Source organism: Henckelia pumila, chromosome 4 (genome assembly GCF_033568475.1).
Source record: "Henckelia pumila isolate YLH828 chromosome 4, ASM3356847v2, whole genome shotgun sequence".
NCBI lineage: Eukaryota > Viridiplantae > Streptophyta > Magnoliopsida > Lamiales > Gesneriaceae > Henckelia > Henckelia pumila.
In genome coordinates, this window is record NC_133123.1 from 190,958,227 (window position 1) to 190,978,334 (window position 20,108).

Genomic DNA, 20,108 nt, shown 5'->3' on the forward strand with positions numbered 1-20,108 from the left:
CTTGTTGTATATCCCCGAAACTGATGAACGAACGTTTCTTCAATCAGGTCCACGAATAGAAAACAAAACCCTCTGAATGACTGCACTAGAAATCAATCAGAAGTTTGCGTAGAGAATAAACAGATATGATCTGTTAATTCAGATTGTAATTTTTCACAAAAACACAACCTGAATTTTCTCCAAAAGGGACAGAGGATTTCGAAAATCCCCTTGAATAATATAGGCTAAAATTCGAAAATTGCAAGACTGAATTCACACCAAATTTTCGAACACTGCAGTCCTATTTATAGATAATTTCTAGACTGGATTAAGTTATAATTATATTTGGACTCTAACTCCTTAGGGCCCATAATCCATAACTTAAGCCCAACAAGCCAAGCCCGTTGTTATAGAAATTAATATAAAATTCATCGTGACTCCAATTGATAAACTGACTTCACCAATGTGCACAGAAACCATTTCGGCATCTTTTAGAGTCAAGAAAATTTTTCTGAATCCGAATTCAGTGATTTCCAAAAATGTCCATCCCTATGTCATTTTAGGAAATTTCACTCCTTTTAGTTAAGAAGTCCAACTTCTCTTTCATTAAATTTAACTCTTTAAATTTAACTATCTCTACGGGGTTTTAGTAATTCATTACTTGTGTAACCCTCAATGGTTCAGGAATGCAGCTAGCCGTGGGCTCACAACTCCTTGTGACTCGGAACAACAATTTCCGACTTACCCATCGAATCATGGTAAGAGCGCCTAGCAACATCGCCCCATGATTCCCTAGGTATTACTGATAGTGCCTGCAAGAACCAGTAGATTTTGGTTAGCGTACAGTACGGTCCCTTCATCCATATATCCCGATCGAATCAACAACCATTGGTATATCGAGAGTCGTTCGAGATTCGATAACTATGCATAACATCTTGGAGATCTATTAGTGACATCGCATGTGTTACTAGGAACACCAAGTAACCTAAAACACATCATGTACTCTGGCCAGAGATTCGTCACACTAATATCTCCTCAGATCGCATAGGATATCCACACTCGCAAGTATGTGGTGAATCCTTGACAACAAAGCATCGACTCCTATATGTGTCGTAACTGTACCCAATCCCGACACCTGATGACCCCAATAGAGTCGGTAAACGAGTCAAAATACAGTACTAGCATATAGAGTCTCAATGATGTTTCAAGTAATAAGGACTAATGGTGTACAACCAAAACCGCGGACTTTATCCACTCGATAAGTGATAACCACTTGAAAAGTCCGAATAGGGTAGTTCGATCATTCATCATATGAATATCCATTTGCATGCTTTGAACATCTCTATGTTCCATACCAATGAAACGTGATACTCGGCATTGCAAATGCTAGTCTCAATCTCGAGCGATCCTTATCCTTATTTGCGAACGGCTCAATTGACTAGGAACAGTTTAGAATATACAATGACTATAAGATGTGTTTCATGATAGCCATCCCCATGTGCTACCACATCTTACATACACTATAGTATATTCAAGGTCTTTATCAAAACAACAATAGTATATCATAATATAACATTATGAAGAAAGATAAAGTCAATGTCATTATAAAAGTGTAAATTATATTAAACAAAAGATTGTTTTACATAGAGTCATAAAAGCCCTTAGCCACAAGTTGGCTAACCGGGCACCCACTCTTTCAGCTCTTTCATACCGTCCATATTGCCTTGACTAGTATGCATACCATCTCTTTCTTTACCGTCCATACTGGTTTTGGTAGATATGTGAACCGAATACCATCCATACCAACTTTAACCAATATGCGTATCTTCATTCTTTTATATTCATAAACTTTCGTAGAACAATGTCATGCATGCATAAACTAATGAGAGAACCATTCGTGCATAAAATACTTCTTAACATTTCATGATTTTCGTGGAAAAATAGTGTTCATGTAGGTTAAAGACATAAACATACTTTACATAGTATAATCGGTCCACGTTCTGTCCGTCCCGGGAATTGAAAACTTGAAACGTTTTCATAAACATTCTTAAAAATACTTAAAATACATTAAAATATCATAAACATAATTTTTAGGAACCAAAAACCCCATTTTTGAAGTCCCTAATTCGAACCACATGCGCAGGGGCGCCCCTAAAGTGGCACCCTGCGCTGCACCGGCAAGGGCGACCCTGCGCTGCTGCGAAGACCTACACGAGCAGGTCATCACGCGTAGGGCAAAACTCCGCCATTTTTTCGTTCTTTTTCCAACCTTTTTCAATCCTAAAATATTTTGAAACATTTTTCCATGAAAAATACCATCAATCACAATAAAAACTTCAAAAGATTCGAATAAAAAACAACCCGACTTTTCAAAGATTTGAACCAAAAATTCTCCCTCAAAATGTTCAACAACATTTCTGATTTCTCGACTTCAAAGCACTTAATTCTCAATAAACGTGTACCGAAAACATCAGGAACACATCACGTTTCACAATTAAACAACATACTCATGAAATTTTCAAGAAACATGCATAAATCATCAAACATTCACATAGGGTTTACCTTTGAAAAATTCATATATTCTTGAATGGATTTCAAAACAGTAAAAACTTTCCTAATCGTGATGGGTTGTGATTAACCAGTACCTCGGTAGCGATCTAGCCTTGCACAAACGAGATTTGAGAGTCTTCTTATTCCCTGGTGAAACGTTTTTAACGAGAGGATGGAGGAGGAATAATGGGGTAGGCGGCGACTAGGGGAAAAAGAAAAGAATAAAAGAAACTGAACGCCTACTTGGTTTGTAACTAATGGGATTGGAAGTCGGCCCATTAGTTGCAAACACAGACATTGAAATTTTCTTCTCCTCAACTTAAAAATTATATTTGAACTTGCTTTCAAAAAAAATACTGCACCAAACATCAAAATTAAAATTAACATAAAATAATTTGCTTAAACCTCGTTCGTAGGCTAGTCTCGTTTCCCGCAGTCCAGAATAATCCCAACCTAAAAATATTAAAACTAATTTGCAACCATTAAACATTAGACAAATTACATAACATTAAATAATTTAACACAACATTTAAATATATATTTTAACACCTAAAAACTCAACTTTGAAACATAAAATCTCATTCAATATGCATAACACGAAATCTTTTAAACATAACTCTTAAATCATGAATTTATCACATAAATTAATTTAATTAAACATAACCTTTAAATCACAATTAAATACAATGAAATTATTAAAATTCCTTTAAAAACCATTTTATACTCATGAGTAGGTTTATGGATTTTTCGGGCATTACAAAAAGGCCAATTGGAAGCTGTTCTAGGGAACATAGTGGCTCAAGGCCAGAATCAACCAGAGGATCCAGAACTGATTTTCCAAGAAGCCATCAGGGCAGAGGTCATCAGGGCCATAGCACGAAATAGAAGACCTTTCTTATTTTATCTACACTCTGTATCAGTCTTCTTATCTTCATCTATATATCAGAAGTTTCAGCATACTTCATTATTCTTAATTATCAGTTAAAGTTTTCCCTAAGAACAAATTAATTGAAAATATGCATAAGTTTTGTCAACGCCAGAAAGGGAGAAACATTTGGAACACTTAATTTTGGTGTTAATTTTTAAAAGGAAAAACTGGAGTAAGGAAAAACTGGAAACCACAACTCAACTGAATACACAACTGGACTAGATGACTGAAATATTGAAAGGACCAAGATTGGAAGTAGTTGAGTATTTGATGACTACAAACGAAAACTGGATGTAGCACCTTGACTGAACCATAATAGGACAGTTAGCCCTTTTTTGACAGTTAGCCCTTTTTTTTATAATGTTTTTCCATACACTATAGACGCTGCATCAGTATCTGCGCACAAAATACTGTACTATCTGTCAAAGAATGTCTACGTGGACAAACAAACAATGCAACAGATATTTTATTAGGAACAGATCCTTTTCAAATCATTTATGACAGTTGCAAGCGATGCCTATAAATAGGCTTGAAGATCAGTTGAGAAACTCTCTCGCAATTTCTGAAGTTCAAGCATATTATAAAGCTTTCAATACTCAACTGAATTATCAACACTCAAAGTTTCGAAGCACCTGTTCAAAGTATTATATCTGATCATTATAGGATCACTTTGTGCTTAGAATTCAATTGCAAATCATTGTATCTTTGTATTAGTCGAGGGCTGTTATTTGTAACTAGTTGAGAAACTATGAGTTTCAGTGTTAAATCCAAAACTGAACTGGGGTTTTGCAATCTTTTGTAACACTCAAAGTATTTTATTGAAATTCTTCCAATCTTGGAATAAAAGGTAACGTATGAGCAGTTAAGTCTCTGAACATCTAGAAACAACCCTTGCGTACTTATTTTCAGTTGTCATACATACTTCTGTTTAATCAAGTCATCTCACATGTGTTCTAATGTATCAGTTGACTTTATTCCGCACTTATTATTGTTGTTCAATTAATATCAACAACCGAAAAAAGTAGAGTTTAGTTGCCACCCCAACTAAGTTCAAATATGAAGTAGAAAATTTCACACTACACTGATCTAACACAAAATAAAAATCGTTATATCTTGAATAACAATTGACATATTTTATAGATAAATTTATAAAGAGAGAGGATTAAACTCAAACACATACTTACCTACTTGTATGTCATTCCAATTATTATTACTACCACATCATACCAACCGTTTCCATCTGCGCTGTATTTAAGACCCAATAAACTCAAGAACACCTCTGGCACCACTAGGGGTGTTTAAACTTCGGATAAAATCGAAAAAACTGGAAATCCAAACCGAAAAAACCAAACACCGAACCAAACCGAAAACCGAAATTTGAAATTCGGATATAAATGTTAAAACCGAAATTTATTTGGTTCGGTTTCGGATTATATATCTCAAAACCGAACCGATCAAAAAACCAAAATTTTATTAAATTAATAATTTTATTTATATAATTGTTTATATTATATATTTTATGAGATGATACCTAATGAATAAAAAATCATTTTAAATAATTTTTAGTTGATTGTTGTTTATTTAAGTCATTTAGACTTTGAATTTAAATATTTTACAAAAAAATCATTTAAAAGATAACATATTATATTTTAAAATATATTTATAATATTAATTAAAATAATTATATCAAAACCGAAATAACCGACCGAAATAACAAAATCGATTTAGTAAAAAACCAAACCGAACCGAATTAAAACGATTCGGATATCGGATTATATATTTCTAAAACCGAAAACCGAAATAACCGAAATAAAAAACCGAAAACTGAACACCGAACCGACCGATGAACACCTCTAGACACCACGACCGGATAAATTAATACAGAGGAGGTGTCAAACTCAAATATTGCACCTCGTATCCCACGTCAGCATTATAAATATTAATTATTAATTAATAAATAAATTAATAAAAAAGAGAAATCGATATTATCATCCTTATCGGTTCTCACTTTTTTTGTTCTCAGTAAAGCTATAATAATGGCGTCCATTTGCCCGCCCACGCTTCCATCGTCTCGCCACAAGCCCAGCTTCTCCGACTCCAGATTCGCGCCCCCCATATTCAGAAGGCCTTCGTCGATTGCTCTTCCTAGGTTTCCCGATTCCACTCTCTCTTGCCGCTGCAACAACGTTAGTGATGGGGGGAATTCCGACTCGGGCCCCGAGAGCTCGCCTTGGTGGGATTTTGGTATGCAGGAGACGATAAGGAATGCGATTAAGCAGGTTGGAGGTTATTTTGACTCGTATCGTGATCGGAAAGTGGAAGCTGATGTTGCGGTGGTGGAGGAAGGGGAAGAGGAGGAATGGAATTGGGAGAGATGGAGGAAGCATTTCGCAGAGGTGGATGAGCAGGAGCGCATGGTCTCAGTCCTCAAGGTATTTTTGTTTGTCGATTTCTGATTATTTGTTTTTTTTTTTTTGGGATTTTTTTTTCCCTAAGAGGGTGCTCCGTTTTGAGATTTTATTTCTGGGATAAAATCTATTGCATAGGAAAAAAAGAATATTGTGTACTTCCGGCTCCGTTCCTTTATAAGAATTCTTTTTTTTTTTTTTCTTTTGATTGTCATTCTTTGAATCAGTAGTCTCGTCAAGTTAGGCTCTGTTATCGAATATGGTAACATGGATATTCTTATTGACGACAGTCCCAGTTAGCAAATGCCATTAAGAGAGAGGATTATGAAGATGCTGCTAGGCTTAAGGTTGCAATTGCCGCTGCTGCTACAAATGACACTGTTGGGAGAGTGATATCCCATCTGAAGGTAGGATTTCTCTGTTTTTTCCTCCACAGTTTACATCACCATTACGTACTTGTATCTTTATTCACATTTAATCTTTTGTTAACTGGTGTACTCATATAATTTTTATTCTAAGTGCAGAAGTGTGTAGAGGAAGAACGCTACAGGGATGCATCTGTTTTACGTGATTATGCTGGTACCGGATTGGTGAGTGGCCAATATTGTATGAAGCCTTGTAGCTTTATTTTATGTGTCTCATGTAATTTAATAATCTTTTTAAGGCTGTACTTGGTATGGAAGATGTATAATGCTTTTAGGCTTCTAACAATGAAGCTGTGTGTGTTTGAATGAAATAGATTTTACTGCCACCTGATATTATCAGTGACAATAACAATCGTAAATTTATCTATGATGCTGCTTGTAGTTTGTTAGTTATGCCATTCAATTGCGATGACGAGGCGTATTCAGTATTCTATCCACATTTCTTACCAAATGTGTGCGAAAATGAGCAAATAAAGATTAAAAGGACGCAGGCTCTCTGCATGCTTGGTTCTTCTTTTATAATGTTTGGGGCTGCAGCTTCTGTTGCGTGTCAGATGTGAGAACACAGACTCTCTGCATGCTCGGGTCATATTTTATAATGTTTGGTGCTGCAGCTTTTGTTGTGTCAGATGTTCAATTAGTTTCTGAATTCTTTTGTCTGAATCTGACATACAGGTGGGATGGTGGGCTGGAATTTCAGAAGATTCTAGTGATCCTTATGGCCGTATCATTCATATACAAGCAGAGTATGGAAGATATATTGCCAGAAGTTACAGTCCTCGGTAAAATTACTTGCCCTGTTCAGAATTTTAATTATGATGAAATCTTTTCAGCTAAAGGCCTTCGTGCTAGACCTTCGTAAATTTTACATTGACACATTAATTTGGGTTAACTCTGCTGAAGCAAAATTTCTCTCACTCAGGTGTTTATTTTTCCAGAAAGTGCTCTTGTTATTCATGATTTGTCAAGAAACAATACTTGCGTAGATAGCCTAATATTCTACGTTCAGTGGAAATGGGATAATATCTGCCATTTTAAGCTTCACTGGTATGATTTAGATTAAAATGCGCCGGTAACTGCTTTGACGTTATTCTGTTTCTCGGCAGTCAGCTTGCTACAGCATTGGATGGCTCCCCACTGTTCGAGGTTTATCTCACAAACACTGCGGAAGGCCACTATAAGCAGCAGGTACTTTTTCTTTAGTAAGCTTCTTTATTGATTCTAGAGTTATTTAGTATCTGTATGGCTAGCCTTCTATTCATTTGCAGCTGATGATTTCGGTGAGTGTTATGCAATCATGTGAGAGAAATTCTCTCTCCAATTCATTTTTCGTTCTGGTGTGTTTTTTTTTAAAAAAAATTCTTTAATCCGGTGATTATACTTTCTCTAGTGAATGCGTCTTCATTGTCTGGATTGTCTCATCTTCAGGTGATAAATAAAATCTGGTGCTAGGAGGAATAAATAATATGCTGTGCCTGTTTTGATCAGTAAGCATGTTAATACACAGGATAGTTTTCTGCTTTATTGGTCAAAATACAACTGTATTTTAAAAATTATCACAATGTTTTTATTAAGACGAAATAATTATTCATCCCCTAAAATATGATACAGTATCATTTTTTCCCCAAATCAATTTTTTCCCTCCTTTGGCACATCTTCCAACATAATAATTCCTGTTATCTAATATTTTAAAATCAATTTTATGAAATGTTCTATTGTTACATTACATCAGAATCCAAAATATACTATTTTAAAATTTAATATTACTGTTATTAAAAACCATTTCTGACATCATTTGATACCTTGGTAACAAATATACTTCCACAAAGCAAAAGCAAACATACTTTTTATTTCTCCAAAACATCTCCTAAAATAGAAAATATTTCTTTGTCTATTTATTTGTATGAAATCAATAGCTGAGGCGGTATTGTCTTCTAGGTGTCTTTCGCACATGTATGTGCACTCATCAACTTACAAAAATACTTGTATGCATAAATATTAAAAAACATGGTTGTGGTCTTTCCTGAAAATTATCAATGCACTAGTATTTTTCATCGGAATGAATAATTCAATGATAAATTGGTTTTTAGGCTGTTTACTTGAAGAGGAAGGGATCTCCTCAAGATCTTTTTGCCCAATCTTTCAACACATCAGGAAATACAAAGAACCTTGGCTCTCGCGATGCGGGAGAAAACAAACGTGAGCTGTTTGAAAGAAGTCCTGACAATTCTGAGGATGGTGATGATATGGATGATGATTCTGATTTTGACAATGTCTTGCGAGACATGATTCCTGGTGTGAAAGTCAAGGTTGTGAAAGTAACAGCAGAAAAGGTTGACAAGGATATGATATCTAAGGTGATTGAACAGATAATGGATGAAGAGGAAGAGGAAGAGAAGGACTATGACTTGGAGAATGTTGATGCTAATGATGAAATCAAAAGTGACAATGACGATGAGCAGAGTGACATCGAACTGGATAGTGGTGGTGAAGTGAGTGAGGATGAAGAGCGGAATCAAATTGCAGTTGAGGTAGTTGTTGGTGCTGGTCTCATCCCTAAAATTTCTCGTGGAACTCACATCAAAGACCTGCTCCGAGTACCAGCAAGGCTGGAGAAACAGGGTCGGTGGTCATTTACCTTTACAGTAGAAGAAGAGGCCAAAGAACACATTTCTAGTGGACAGTCTCCACAAATGAACAGAGCTAAGGTTCATGGTCAACGCAGCATTGACCATGTTATGCTTGATCTTGTGAAGTCTATTGGGAAAGGGAAAATTCCGTTGAAGGTTGGTTCCAATTGTTATCGTACATCAATCCATTTACATGTGATATGTATTTCCCTTTTGGATCGTAATTTCAATCTCAACTACACAGGTCCTGAAAGATGTCGGTGAATTAATAAATCTCACTCTCAGTCAGGCCCGAAATCATCAGCCTCTCTCTGGGTCAACTGCATTTAACCGTATTGATATATCGTCTTCGGATCCATTAAATGGTGATCAGTTTAATTTTTCAGCTGAGAATACTTAAAAGGGAAACGTTGCATAAAATTGTTTCTTAATGTTATATACATCTTACTATTATATTATGGACACATGCTAAATCATCAGGACTATACATTGGTGCCCATGGGCTTTACACTTCAGAAGTCATTCATATGAAGCGAAGATTTGGTCAGTGGAAAGAGGACGGTAGCTCAAAGAAACCATCAAATATTGAATTTTATGAGTACGTAGAAGCAGTGAAAATAACAGGAGATCCTTATGTTCCAGCTGGCCAGGTGATTCACTCATTCGAATTATTTATCATATTATTCTTCATTAACTGTCCCATGGATGTTTAAAATATTGATGGTCATGGAGTCGGGAGTCAAAGAAAGATGGTGGTTTCACTTATCCTAGTATATGAATTCTACATAATATCTGGGGGATGTTAGGCATTGTCGAAATGTTTTAAACGTGAATCAGCTATATCAACAGTCATTGCATTCAAGTCTTTGAACTGTCTTGTTCATCTTGATGGCTCACTGATTCAGCCTCATTATCTCATTCATCTTCAGATTGTAAAACAAGGGTTGGGACATTCTCTATCTTAAAACAAATACGAATGTCTTTTCCTCTTTGTTCTTTTATCCAAAAGGCAAATTATCTATTTGTATTCAGGTAGCATTCCGCGCAAAAGTTGGGAAAAGATATCAGCTTCCACATAAAGGGATAATCCCTGAAGAATTTGGGGTGGTATGTCATTGAGCATGACATTCAATCATTTATCTACCATTTTCTTTTACTTCAGCCTGGCATAATTTGCACCACAATGCAGATTGCTCGATACAAGGGACAGGGAAGACTGGCTGAGCCTGGATTTAAGAATCCTCGTTGGGTTGATGGTGAACTTGTTATATTGGATGGAAAGGTTTAAACTGTTTAAAGATTTTTGTTGTTTGTTTGCCCTGGATGTGAGTATTTTAAAATTCACTGGCTAGGCTGTCTCAGTGCCCACTAACTGTTGCCCTCTGAACCAAATTGTGCAGCACATCAAAGGAGGGCCAGTTGTAGGCTTTGTTTATTGGGCCCCAGAATATCATTTCTTGGTGTTCTTCAATAGATTGAGGCTGCAGGATTGATTTCTTGTGCATTCGGTTTCTCACACTCATTCTTAGTTGAATTTTTCTTGGGTTAGTTCTTTCTCATGGCCTATTTATTAAAGTAGCCTGTAAATTAGGTTATTTCCTCACACTGGTGAAAAATTTATTAGTTGACATCTCCATTATAGCATGCCTGTTCTCATTTATTACTGATACTACTATACTAGAATCGATGTCTTTCTGTTTCTCTTTTTGCAGCTTAGACAGTGACCGCTGCCTTTGAGTCCTTTTAAGTGGAAGCCTAAATGGAGCTGAAAGATTTCAAGTTCAACGGCCAAGTCACTGGTGTTTGACTTGTCTTCCGTTATTGTTACGACACATCCGGATATTGTGAGAAGGCAACTGCAAAAATGTGGAGATGTAATGATTACTGCTTCAGATCTCTCATCTCCATAGTTGTGTTGCATCGCATGTTCTTGTATGTATGTGAATGACTTGTCTCCTTTTGGTCATTTTATTTGAAGATACCTGTCATTCATGTACATCATTGAACAGGGGATGAAACACTATGCTGAGCAGAAGATCTGGATCCAGTTCATATGGGGCACCACTCACCAGCTTCGTTTTAACAGTTTTCCAGTTGCCCTCTGTTTCTTTAAGAGGACATTTTTGGTGGATGTGTATATTTTCTTCTGTATTTGGTAATTAATTTCTTACCATGTAAACATTGCTAGTCGAAGGTAAAGTGTTCTGTAAGTAATCTCACATTGTAAGCACCAATCAATTTTTTCTACAAGCTATGAAATTACTTGATTTTATTGTCATACTTTACTCGTGATATTTCTTTCCCCTTTTTTTGTTCTACTTCTTCCCTTTTGAATCCCTATGTTTTTCCAAACATTCGATAAACTTGTTTATATAGCGTTCTTCGCTCGCCTGATTGTTGAAGATGCTTCTCATTTCTTCTGCCTTTGACCTTAACTTCTGCCCCTCCGGTGCCACGGCGACCAGTCTAATTGAGCTTGCTACAGTTTCGCGACTAAATGAACCATCTTCGTTTCTCGGTACCTCATAGCCAACTTCTTTTTCCACCAGCAGCTTTGCATTGAATCCTTGATCAGCTATCATTGGAAGAAGGATCAAAGGGTGTCCGAGGCCGAGAGACTCAACAATGGTGCCCCATCCAGAATGGAAGAGACATCCTCCAATTGCAGGATGAGCAAGGATTTCCAGTTGAGGCACCCATCCTTGAATAACGATGCCTTGCCTTAAGGTGCGGTTGGCAAATCCAGATGGGAGCAAGTCTGAGCTGTGCACTTCTTGGGGCTTCCTCAGTACCCAAACAAATGGTAATCTTGAAAGCTCGATTCCGAATGCAAGTTCATGTATCTGCTCGATGGGCATCTTGTATTCACTTCCGAACCCAACAAAAACTACAGACTTGGCCTTTTGACCATCCAACCATTTGAAAGCGTTGGACCAGTTTGAGTTGACTTCATTTCCTTTCTCGTTTTCTTCAGGTACCGGGTGAAGTACCCCTATCGGCAAAACTGGTTTTTGATAGAGTTCTCGTACAACACTTATGTACTCTCCCTCAAACTCATCACAGCTTCTGAATGCAACAAAGCTGCAGTTTTCTATGCTTTTGGCCAGACGCTGGCCACTGGACACACCTGATGCATCAGGGAAATTAAGGCTAGTCCACATACTTGTTGCGTAATCTGGTCTGGTTGCTATAAGACTAGGGAAAGGGATCCAATCTGGTGGCACGGCGAAATGTTCTGGACTTGGACGTCTACTACCACTCTTGAGCTCCTCCGGTGGCCCAATAAAAGCCATTGCTCCAGCTGTGTATACACTGAAAAACACTGTTGGGATGCCAAATTTTGCACCAATCTCTGGTATCCAATATGGAGCAAAGTCGAAAAGTATCAAATCTGGAACAACCTTCTGCACGATATTTTCAAATGGTTGAGCTAATCTGTCGTATGCTTTTTTCAAGAACTGTATTTCGTTTAACTGCAGATCAATGGTTGCTTCACAATTTTCGGGCAAGCCATCAACTCGCCGCAATGGGATCTCCACAAAATTTATTTTGGACTGCAACTTTGACGGAATTGTAGGTAATCTTTGCAGGTTTTTAGGTGTGGAAACGTATGAAATCAAGATCCCTTTTGCGGCTAACTTTTTTGATAACTCGAGGTATGGTATCATATGACCGAATGCTAACCATGGAAACATCATTATATGGTATTGTTTGCTCGCCATATTTCACTCAGAGAGAATGTAAGCTTAGAGATTTTCACTTTCAAATGATCCTTATATAGGCAAGCAACCAACAAGTCGCTATCGGAAAATTGTCCTAAAACATCGAGAAAATACATATAAATAGATGGTACATGTGATCCATGCCCTTTTAGTTGCTTTCAAGTCTTGGGGTATACAAATAATATCATAATGTGTACATCTCGAGTTTATGATTCACGAGCACTTCGAAAAATAAAATAAAAAAACAAAATAAAATAAAACAAAACAAAACAAAACAAAAAAATTGCTTCCGCGCATGCTCGGTTATTTGTGATGTATACGATGTAAAATTTTGGAGAGTGATAGAGTTCCTATATTTTTTAAAAATGTATTTCAGTCATGTCCTTGTGTTTTCGCCCAATTCTTTCTATTATTGTTGTCGGTTTCAATTTGCTTTGTGTGATTATTTTTTTGTCACGGTCTTTGCGTGATAATTATTTTTGTTAAACAATACAAGAAACACCGTCCATTGAATTGTTTACTCGTAGGAGTAGGTAAAATCCATTTGTCACGTCAATTTGGTGTTACATCTAATGAGTAAAATATGGCAACAAAATCTCATGTCCCATAAATATTCGTAGTGGTAAGACGTGGTATAGGTAGACTTCATGGATTTTTTGGGGAAAAATTATAATTACTAGCGAATAACGCATACGCGTTGCGTGCGTATTGTAATACACGGATATCAAGTGTTGCATATATGAAGCAATTGTTTTAAAATATGTGATTTGACGTCAAAATTTAGTAATATAATTTTTTTTTTGTGATGTGGGAACCACAGCCGCTACCTTCGGTGCGCACTGGGTAAACCTCTGGACTAACGCAATAGCCTGCAAAGTGCAAACTACGTTAACCAGGTAAACTACACTAGGCAAGCCAACTTGGACACCCCTTTAGGGACTAATATAATCTTTTATATTTATGAAAATAGTGTTGGTAGTTTAAATTTATTTTGGGAATGAGAATTTGCCTAAGATCTCTGAGATAGATTTTGATATAGGTTAATGCAAGTGATTAGTCAATATCTTGTATAAGGTGCTCACAAATTTTAACTGAAAAAACCATAAATACATTACACCACAGGCTTCTGGTTTCGACAGAAAGCCGAGAAAGCAAAATTACCAAAAGAAAACTATAAAGGAACATTAATAAAATTTTAACCATTTAAAAGTCATAATAAAAAATGATTTGTATACTATCCTTTAACCAAATTTAAATAAGAGTAAAAATTAAAGGTTTAATATATATATATATATATATATATATATATATATATATATATATGATTTACCTTGATTTATACCAAAAAAAATGCATTATATGAAAGTCATGATTTATGATCGCGTGAATATTGCTACAATTATTGAATACTAGCATAATCGCACACACGCATTGTATGTGTATAAAATCATATAATATATTTAATATTGTATGTTATGTATAAATATTATTTTTTTGATAATATTTAATTTTTTTTTTCATTTATAAAATAATATAAAAATAAATTTAAAATTTATTTATCAATTTATCTTATCTATAATGTTTAGTTGAGAGAATATAGAAATTTGAAATATCAAAATTTCAAAAAAAATAAAAATAAAAATAAAAGTATAATAATTATATCAAATAAGGGAAATTTTTGTAAATGAAAAAATACTAAGGGGGATTCTTTATATATAGGGAGAGATATATATAAATTTGAAAATAATAATAATAATAATAATAATAATAATAATAATAATAATAATAATAAAGTTTGTTGGTGTTGGAAATTAGGCTCGAAAATGGTAACACTAAGAACTTCTGCAAAATTTCGATGTCCAAATTGGCAAATCTGAATTAATATAGCAGCAAAATATGTTGAAAACATCATATAACATAAGCAATCGAGTAAAATATTCTAAATATTTGATCAGTAGAGCAAAAAATTTAAGAAAACGGGGATCAAGTAAAAGAATAAGGTATATAAATGGCTGTGAGATGTAATATATATATATATATATAAAAACAGAATAGTCTACTAAAAAAAGTAACTACAAGTTTTCCCGCCTAAATAACATCCATAAATAGAAATACCATTATTACACCACTATACTTAGATATACATAATTAAATAATTGTTCCGATTTTCTGTACGTATTACAATACATATTTAATGTACTTTTTTCGGTTTCTGTACACACATCTGTATATATAAATGTCTTTGCCTTTTTTCTCCAACATTTAATTTGAATTTGAAAATTCACACATTCCAAAACAGACCATTCACACATTCTTATACAAAATTCCAATTCAAAAAGTATATGATTTCGATTTGTGCAGATAACACATATATTCCAATACATACTTGATGTATATTTTTTGGTTTCCATAAACAGTTATAAAATTATTACACCACTATACTTAGATATACATAATTAAATAATTGTTCCGATTTTCTGTACGTATTACAATACATATTTAATGTACTTTTTCGATTTCTGTACACACATCTGTATATATAAATGTCTTTGCCTTTTTTCTCCAACATTTAATTTGAATTTGAAAATTCACAAATTCCAAAACAGACCATTCTCACATTCTTTTACAAAATTCCAATTCAAAAAGTACATGATTTCGATTTGTGCAGATAACACATATATTCCAATACATACTTGATGTATATTTTTTGGTTTCCATAAACAGTTGTAAATGTCTTCGATTTGTGCACACAACACATATTCCAGATGGCCGTACATATTCCAAGACATGCTTCATTTATTTTCTGGTTTCTTTACCAATATATATAGATGTCTCTTTCTTTTACTCCAGCATCTGTTTCGAAAGAGTATTATGAAAATACACAACATAATTCAAATTCAAAAATTAAAAAGAGAACCATGGCTCCCCTTTTCAGTTTGATCAGCCAACTTACCCCGAAGAAGATGTTTTGGGCACTTAAAGTGCGGTTGGTTCGTTGCTACGAGTTTCCTACCTTTGGTAAAGATAAAGATGACATTTTCAGCATGGAATGTATATTCCATGACCGAGAGGTATGTTTTAGATACTTTTATTACAAAAACACTTGCTTTATTGATTATATCACTATCTAAAATAATTTTTTCTTTGTACTAAGGGTTCACGGATTCATGCCACCATCAAAAAACAAATTCTGAAGAGTGTTGCGCTAAAATTCAAAGAAGGAAATCTTTATGCGGTTAAAGATGTGATAGTGGCAGAAAACTCCATGAAAATGAAGACAACAACTAACAAGTTCAAAATCAACTTTGTCCAAAAAACTCAAGTTTGTGAAATATTTGATGAGACATTTCCATCATTTATCTATGAATTTAAGCCCTTTGCTGAATTGAAAAGTGAAGACATGGTCGACAAGACATATCTTTTCGGTAATTACCTTCTGTCTATCCATATATTTTTTTTCATAATAATTCCAGACTAATTTATTACATGCATAGCTTATAAATTATAAATTTAAATTTTCCTCTTCAGATGTTATGGGCCAAGTTGTTGCCCGAGATATCCCCCAATATAAAGAGATCAGTGGCAAACAAACAAAACTAATAAATATTGTACTGGGAGACGTTGAGTAAGTAAAATTGAATACTGATTTTTTTTTCCAACGTTTTGCTCAGCCCTAAAATAAATTTTAATCATAAATTTTTTTAAGGAATAATCAATTGTCATGTACACTATGGGGAGACTTTGTTGACGATATAATGAGTCATTTTGGGAAAGATCTAGAAGAACCGATCATCATCATTCTTCAAATGTGCCGTGCAAATACTTATAAAGGTGAAATACGAGTATCAAACACTTACCACGTCACGAAAATGATAATCAATGAAGATTCAGATGTTGTTGCCAACTTCAGGAACAGGTGAATATTCCTATATTCAATGTTAATTGTTTCCTTCAAAAAAACTTATAATTATTACATTCCGAAACAAACAAATATTATAATAACTGCATTTTTGTCAAGTTCAGATTGAGTTTAGAATGCAAGACACCAAACACTGTGAGTACTATGACTCTACCATCTGCCAACACTATCTTAGAAGAAATTTCTACTTCAAAAGATAATTTTCGAACAATAGAGCAAATTTCTGAGAATCACGAGGTGAATTAATATACCTTGCTGAATGTCATTTCAAATTATATTTAATTGCTTAGTTCCATCTCATTATGGTTATTATTTTTTCTATAATATCCAGGTGGGGAGTTTCTGGATTTTGGCAAAAGTTGCAGTTGTGGAAAATAATGGTGACTGGTATTATTTGTCATGTGTCAAATGTCCAAAGAAGATGACCCCTGTTGCTGATAGTTTTTATTGTGAAAGATGTGATCATTTTGATGTAAACGGGAAGTTGAGGTAGGTTAACTTATCATTATATGAATTATTATTCTATGACTTATTGTTCATTAAATCTACAATTTCATTACTTTTTAAATTACAGGTTTAAGATCCAAGTCCCTGTTGTGGATGACAGAGGAAATGCTCTTTTCTTAATGTGGGACAGGGAATGTATAGAACTTATTGGAAAAACAGCAATGGAATTGAGATCTCAGGGACTAAATGAGGTTTATTAATTAATCTAATCTAATTTGTTTTCAAATGTTTTTACCATTTTATGAATTTTTTTAAAAGAAATATAAAATATAAAATATAAAATCTAATTAAATAGATAAAAGTTTAACAAATGTGGCAGGAATTCATAGGAGGAGAAATGCCAAAGAAAATAGATGACTTAGTGGATCGAAAGGTTCTATTCAAAATTCAGGTGAAACCGAGTCAAACAATTGAGTTCAATGGCTCATATACTGTCATGAAACTTACATGCGATACCAATATTATTGACAAGTTATGTGGATAAATTTTAGAAAGTCAGGTATACTAAAATTATTGAGTTTTGTAAATAAATTGAATGGAATACAAATAGATTATCAAATAATTTATTCATTGCTTTTTACTTTGGCTAACATAGGAATCGGATATTTTGTCCAAGTTCAAGAATACTGAACATGGAGAATTGAAAGAGGTATTTGAACAAAATATTTTGAGCATTTTATTTTATTTTTTAATTATTTATTTAATACTTATAAATTAAATTATAATACTTTTGTAGATTTGTTCGTCCGAAGATGAAGTGACCACTCCTTTTAAAACAACCCCCAAGACTGTGGCAGAAGATGTCATTAATGACTCTAATTTGAAGAGGTCCCTGTTAGATGAGTTTTCATCTACGGCTCCAGGAAAAAAAATGAAGACTGTGATCAAGCAGGAGAAGGATTAAAATGTTCTTTTCAATTTGAATATGATTTTTCAGTTGAAAGACTTTAATTTAGTTTGTTGAATTCGATATTTAAGTTTTAATTTATCGCTGAATGCCCTCAATTTTCCTCTTTTATGGTAGGGCAAATTATGGAATTTTAGTTTTGGTTCAAATTCTGATTTAGTTTTAAATTTGTCCTCCATTCCTATTTTGAATAGATTTGCTTGCTAGCATAGCTTCATGACATAAATCATTTGATGGGCAAGATCATGTAGTGAAAAAACATATTCACATGTTTAAATCGACCATCATAACAAAGTATATGATAATTATATAATTTTTATAATCATATAAACTTAAGACATGATAAATTTAAAATATAATTTTCTAAAAACATTATATTATATTAGCAATATATGTCTCAAGACCAATAATATCAATACATAAATGACTGTTTTACATAGTAATAATTTCGTGACAATAATATTACTTAATATGAAAACACAATAGAAATTTTATTAGAGAACATATATCCAATTGTTATGATTATCGAACAATTAATAGATTTTGATATATATGATCCAATTAGACGTCATAAAATTACCGTTACACATAAATCATAACACATGACAAAATATGAATAATAAAATTATAAAAATGTATATTATTTTTCATTTCAACGTAAACATTGAATTTAAACCCAATTTTTATTTGAACGCATATATAGCATCAAAAAGAATTCTAAATTAAACTTGATGTGCACGAGCATGTAGTGAAAAAATAAATTCACAAGACCAATGATATCAATACATATATAATTTTGTTTACATAGTAATAATTTTGTGACAAAAAGATTACTTAATATGAAAACACAATAGGATATCCAATTGTTTTGATTATCGAACAATTAATTGATTTAGATATATATCACCAAGTTATAGATGTTATAAAATTACTAAGTTACACATAAAACATTACACAAGGTAAAAATATGATTAATAAAAATGTATATTATTTTTTATTTAAACGTAAACATAGAATTAAAACCCATTTATTTTAATGCATATATATGAAAAAAAATAATTCAATAAATATTTGACAAAGTTCAAGGAGGTTATTAAAAAAACTGGTAGGAAATTAAACTCATTTCATTTAAAGCCTAGATATCATAAAAACGAATTTCAAATCACATTTAATGGAAAAGGTCTATTAGTATTCTACAATTATTTGACACAGCTCAAGGAGATTATTAAAGTTCTTTAAAATTTTCAAAACGAAGCTTCCCAGACAGTATGGGAATGTGATCGCATTTATTGTTCAAATATGTTATATATGTGTGGGTTCAATTTAAACAACCAGACACTACATATCCTATTCCATTAAAAATATCCATAATATTCTTTCTGGATAGTAACATTTTCAGATACAGGTAAACACCAGTTATTCAACAATCAAAGGAGCAGTAAACCATTCATTGCAGTAGTGAATCAAAAGAATGAAGCGACTGACAAAATCTACAATTCTAAATTGGAAACGTCCGAAGAGTAATCCTCAAATAGAAAGTGAGTTTTCTAGACAAGCATTTACTTTGATTTGAAAATTTGAAAGTAAGTTGCGTACCTGTTTGTTTGTTATTTAATTTAACTCACTAATGACTATATTTGTGCTCCTTCAAAAATCCAGAAACTACATGGAAAACATATAATCATTAGCTTATCAGTTTAAACAAAATCAGGTACTAAGAATAATATGCTTACTTTTTCTCAAATACGACGATATCTGAATAGATCCAGTTCTCGGATAATCGGATATTGATAGATCTGATTCTCCACTAACCTAATATGGAAGAAAATGAAACGGATCTGTATTAGGTGCATATAAAGATGATAAAAGACACAAACATCAAAGAATGCGAGAAAAATTAAATAAATCGAAGACGATGATATCTCATTAATTAGATCCAGTTCTCGGACGACGGGATCTAAATAGATCTGTGTCTCCCTAATACGGGAAAAATTTAAAATTATCTGTATTAAATTCTTATAAAGTTGATAAAATATACAAACATAAAAGAATGCGAGAAAAATTAATTAATTAAATATATCAAATATGATGATATCTCAATAGATCAATTTTTTAGATGTGAATAGATCTGAG

At 33.6% G+C, this 20,108-nt stretch overlaps 3 protein-coding genes across 6 annotated transcripts; 2 read left to right on the forward strand and 1 right to left on the reverse strand.

Annotated features, from left to right (window-relative positions):
* The first annotated feature begins 5,470 nt into the window (after positions 1–5,470).
* LOC140863025 (protein EXECUTER 1, chloroplastic) lies at positions 5,471–11,156 on the forward strand. Of its 4 annotated transcripts, none has more exons than XM_073266120.1 (13): positions 5,471–5,889; positions 6,156–6,272; positions 6,390–6,455; positions 6,966–7,072; positions 7,397–7,478; positions 8,381–9,076; positions 9,165–9,285; positions 9,401–9,570; positions 9,953–10,027; positions 10,110–10,202; positions 10,321–10,464; positions 10,633–10,856; positions 10,930–11,156. In XM_073266120.1, the coding sequence occupies exons 1-11, from the start codon at positions 5,494–5,496 to the stop codon at positions 10,411–10,413; spliced, it is 2,016 nt and encodes a 671-aa protein (XP_073122221.1). In that variant the 5' UTR covers positions 5,471–5,493; the 3' UTR covers positions 10,414–10,464; positions 10,633–10,856; positions 10,930–11,156. The 4 variants fall into 4 exon arrangements, with proteins under 4 accessions (XP_073122221.1, XP_073122220.1, XP_073122222.1 ...); XM_073266119.1 differs by having other exon boundaries at positions 10,633–10,852; XM_073266121.1 differs by having other exon boundaries at positions 10,633–10,794.
* Positions 11,157–11,158: 2 nt separating this feature from the next.
* LOC140863027 (putative UDP-rhamnose:rhamnosyltransferase 1) lies at positions 11,159–12,663 on the reverse strand. Its single transcript, XM_073266122.1, has one exon. The coding sequence runs from the start codon at positions 12,640–12,642 to the stop codon at positions 11,236–11,238; it is 1,407 nt and encodes a 468-aa protein (XP_073122223.1). The 5' UTR covers positions 12,643–12,663; the 3' UTR covers positions 11,159–11,235.
* Positions 12,664–15,560: 2,897 nt separating this feature from the next.
* LOC140862479 (replication protein A 70 kDa DNA-binding subunit B-like) lies at positions 15,561–17,972 on the forward strand. The gene is made up of 9 exons (XM_073265502.1): positions 15,561–15,713; positions 15,797–16,067; positions 16,474–16,558; positions 16,666–16,798; positions 16,893–17,050; positions 17,136–17,259; positions 17,388–17,459; positions 17,664–17,717; positions 17,805–17,972. Exons 1-9 carry the CDS (start codon positions 15,561–15,563, stop codon positions 17,970–17,972), a joined length of 1,218 nt encoding a protein of 405 aa, XP_073121603.1.
* The last annotated feature ends 2,136 nt before the right edge of the window (positions 17,973–20,108 follow it).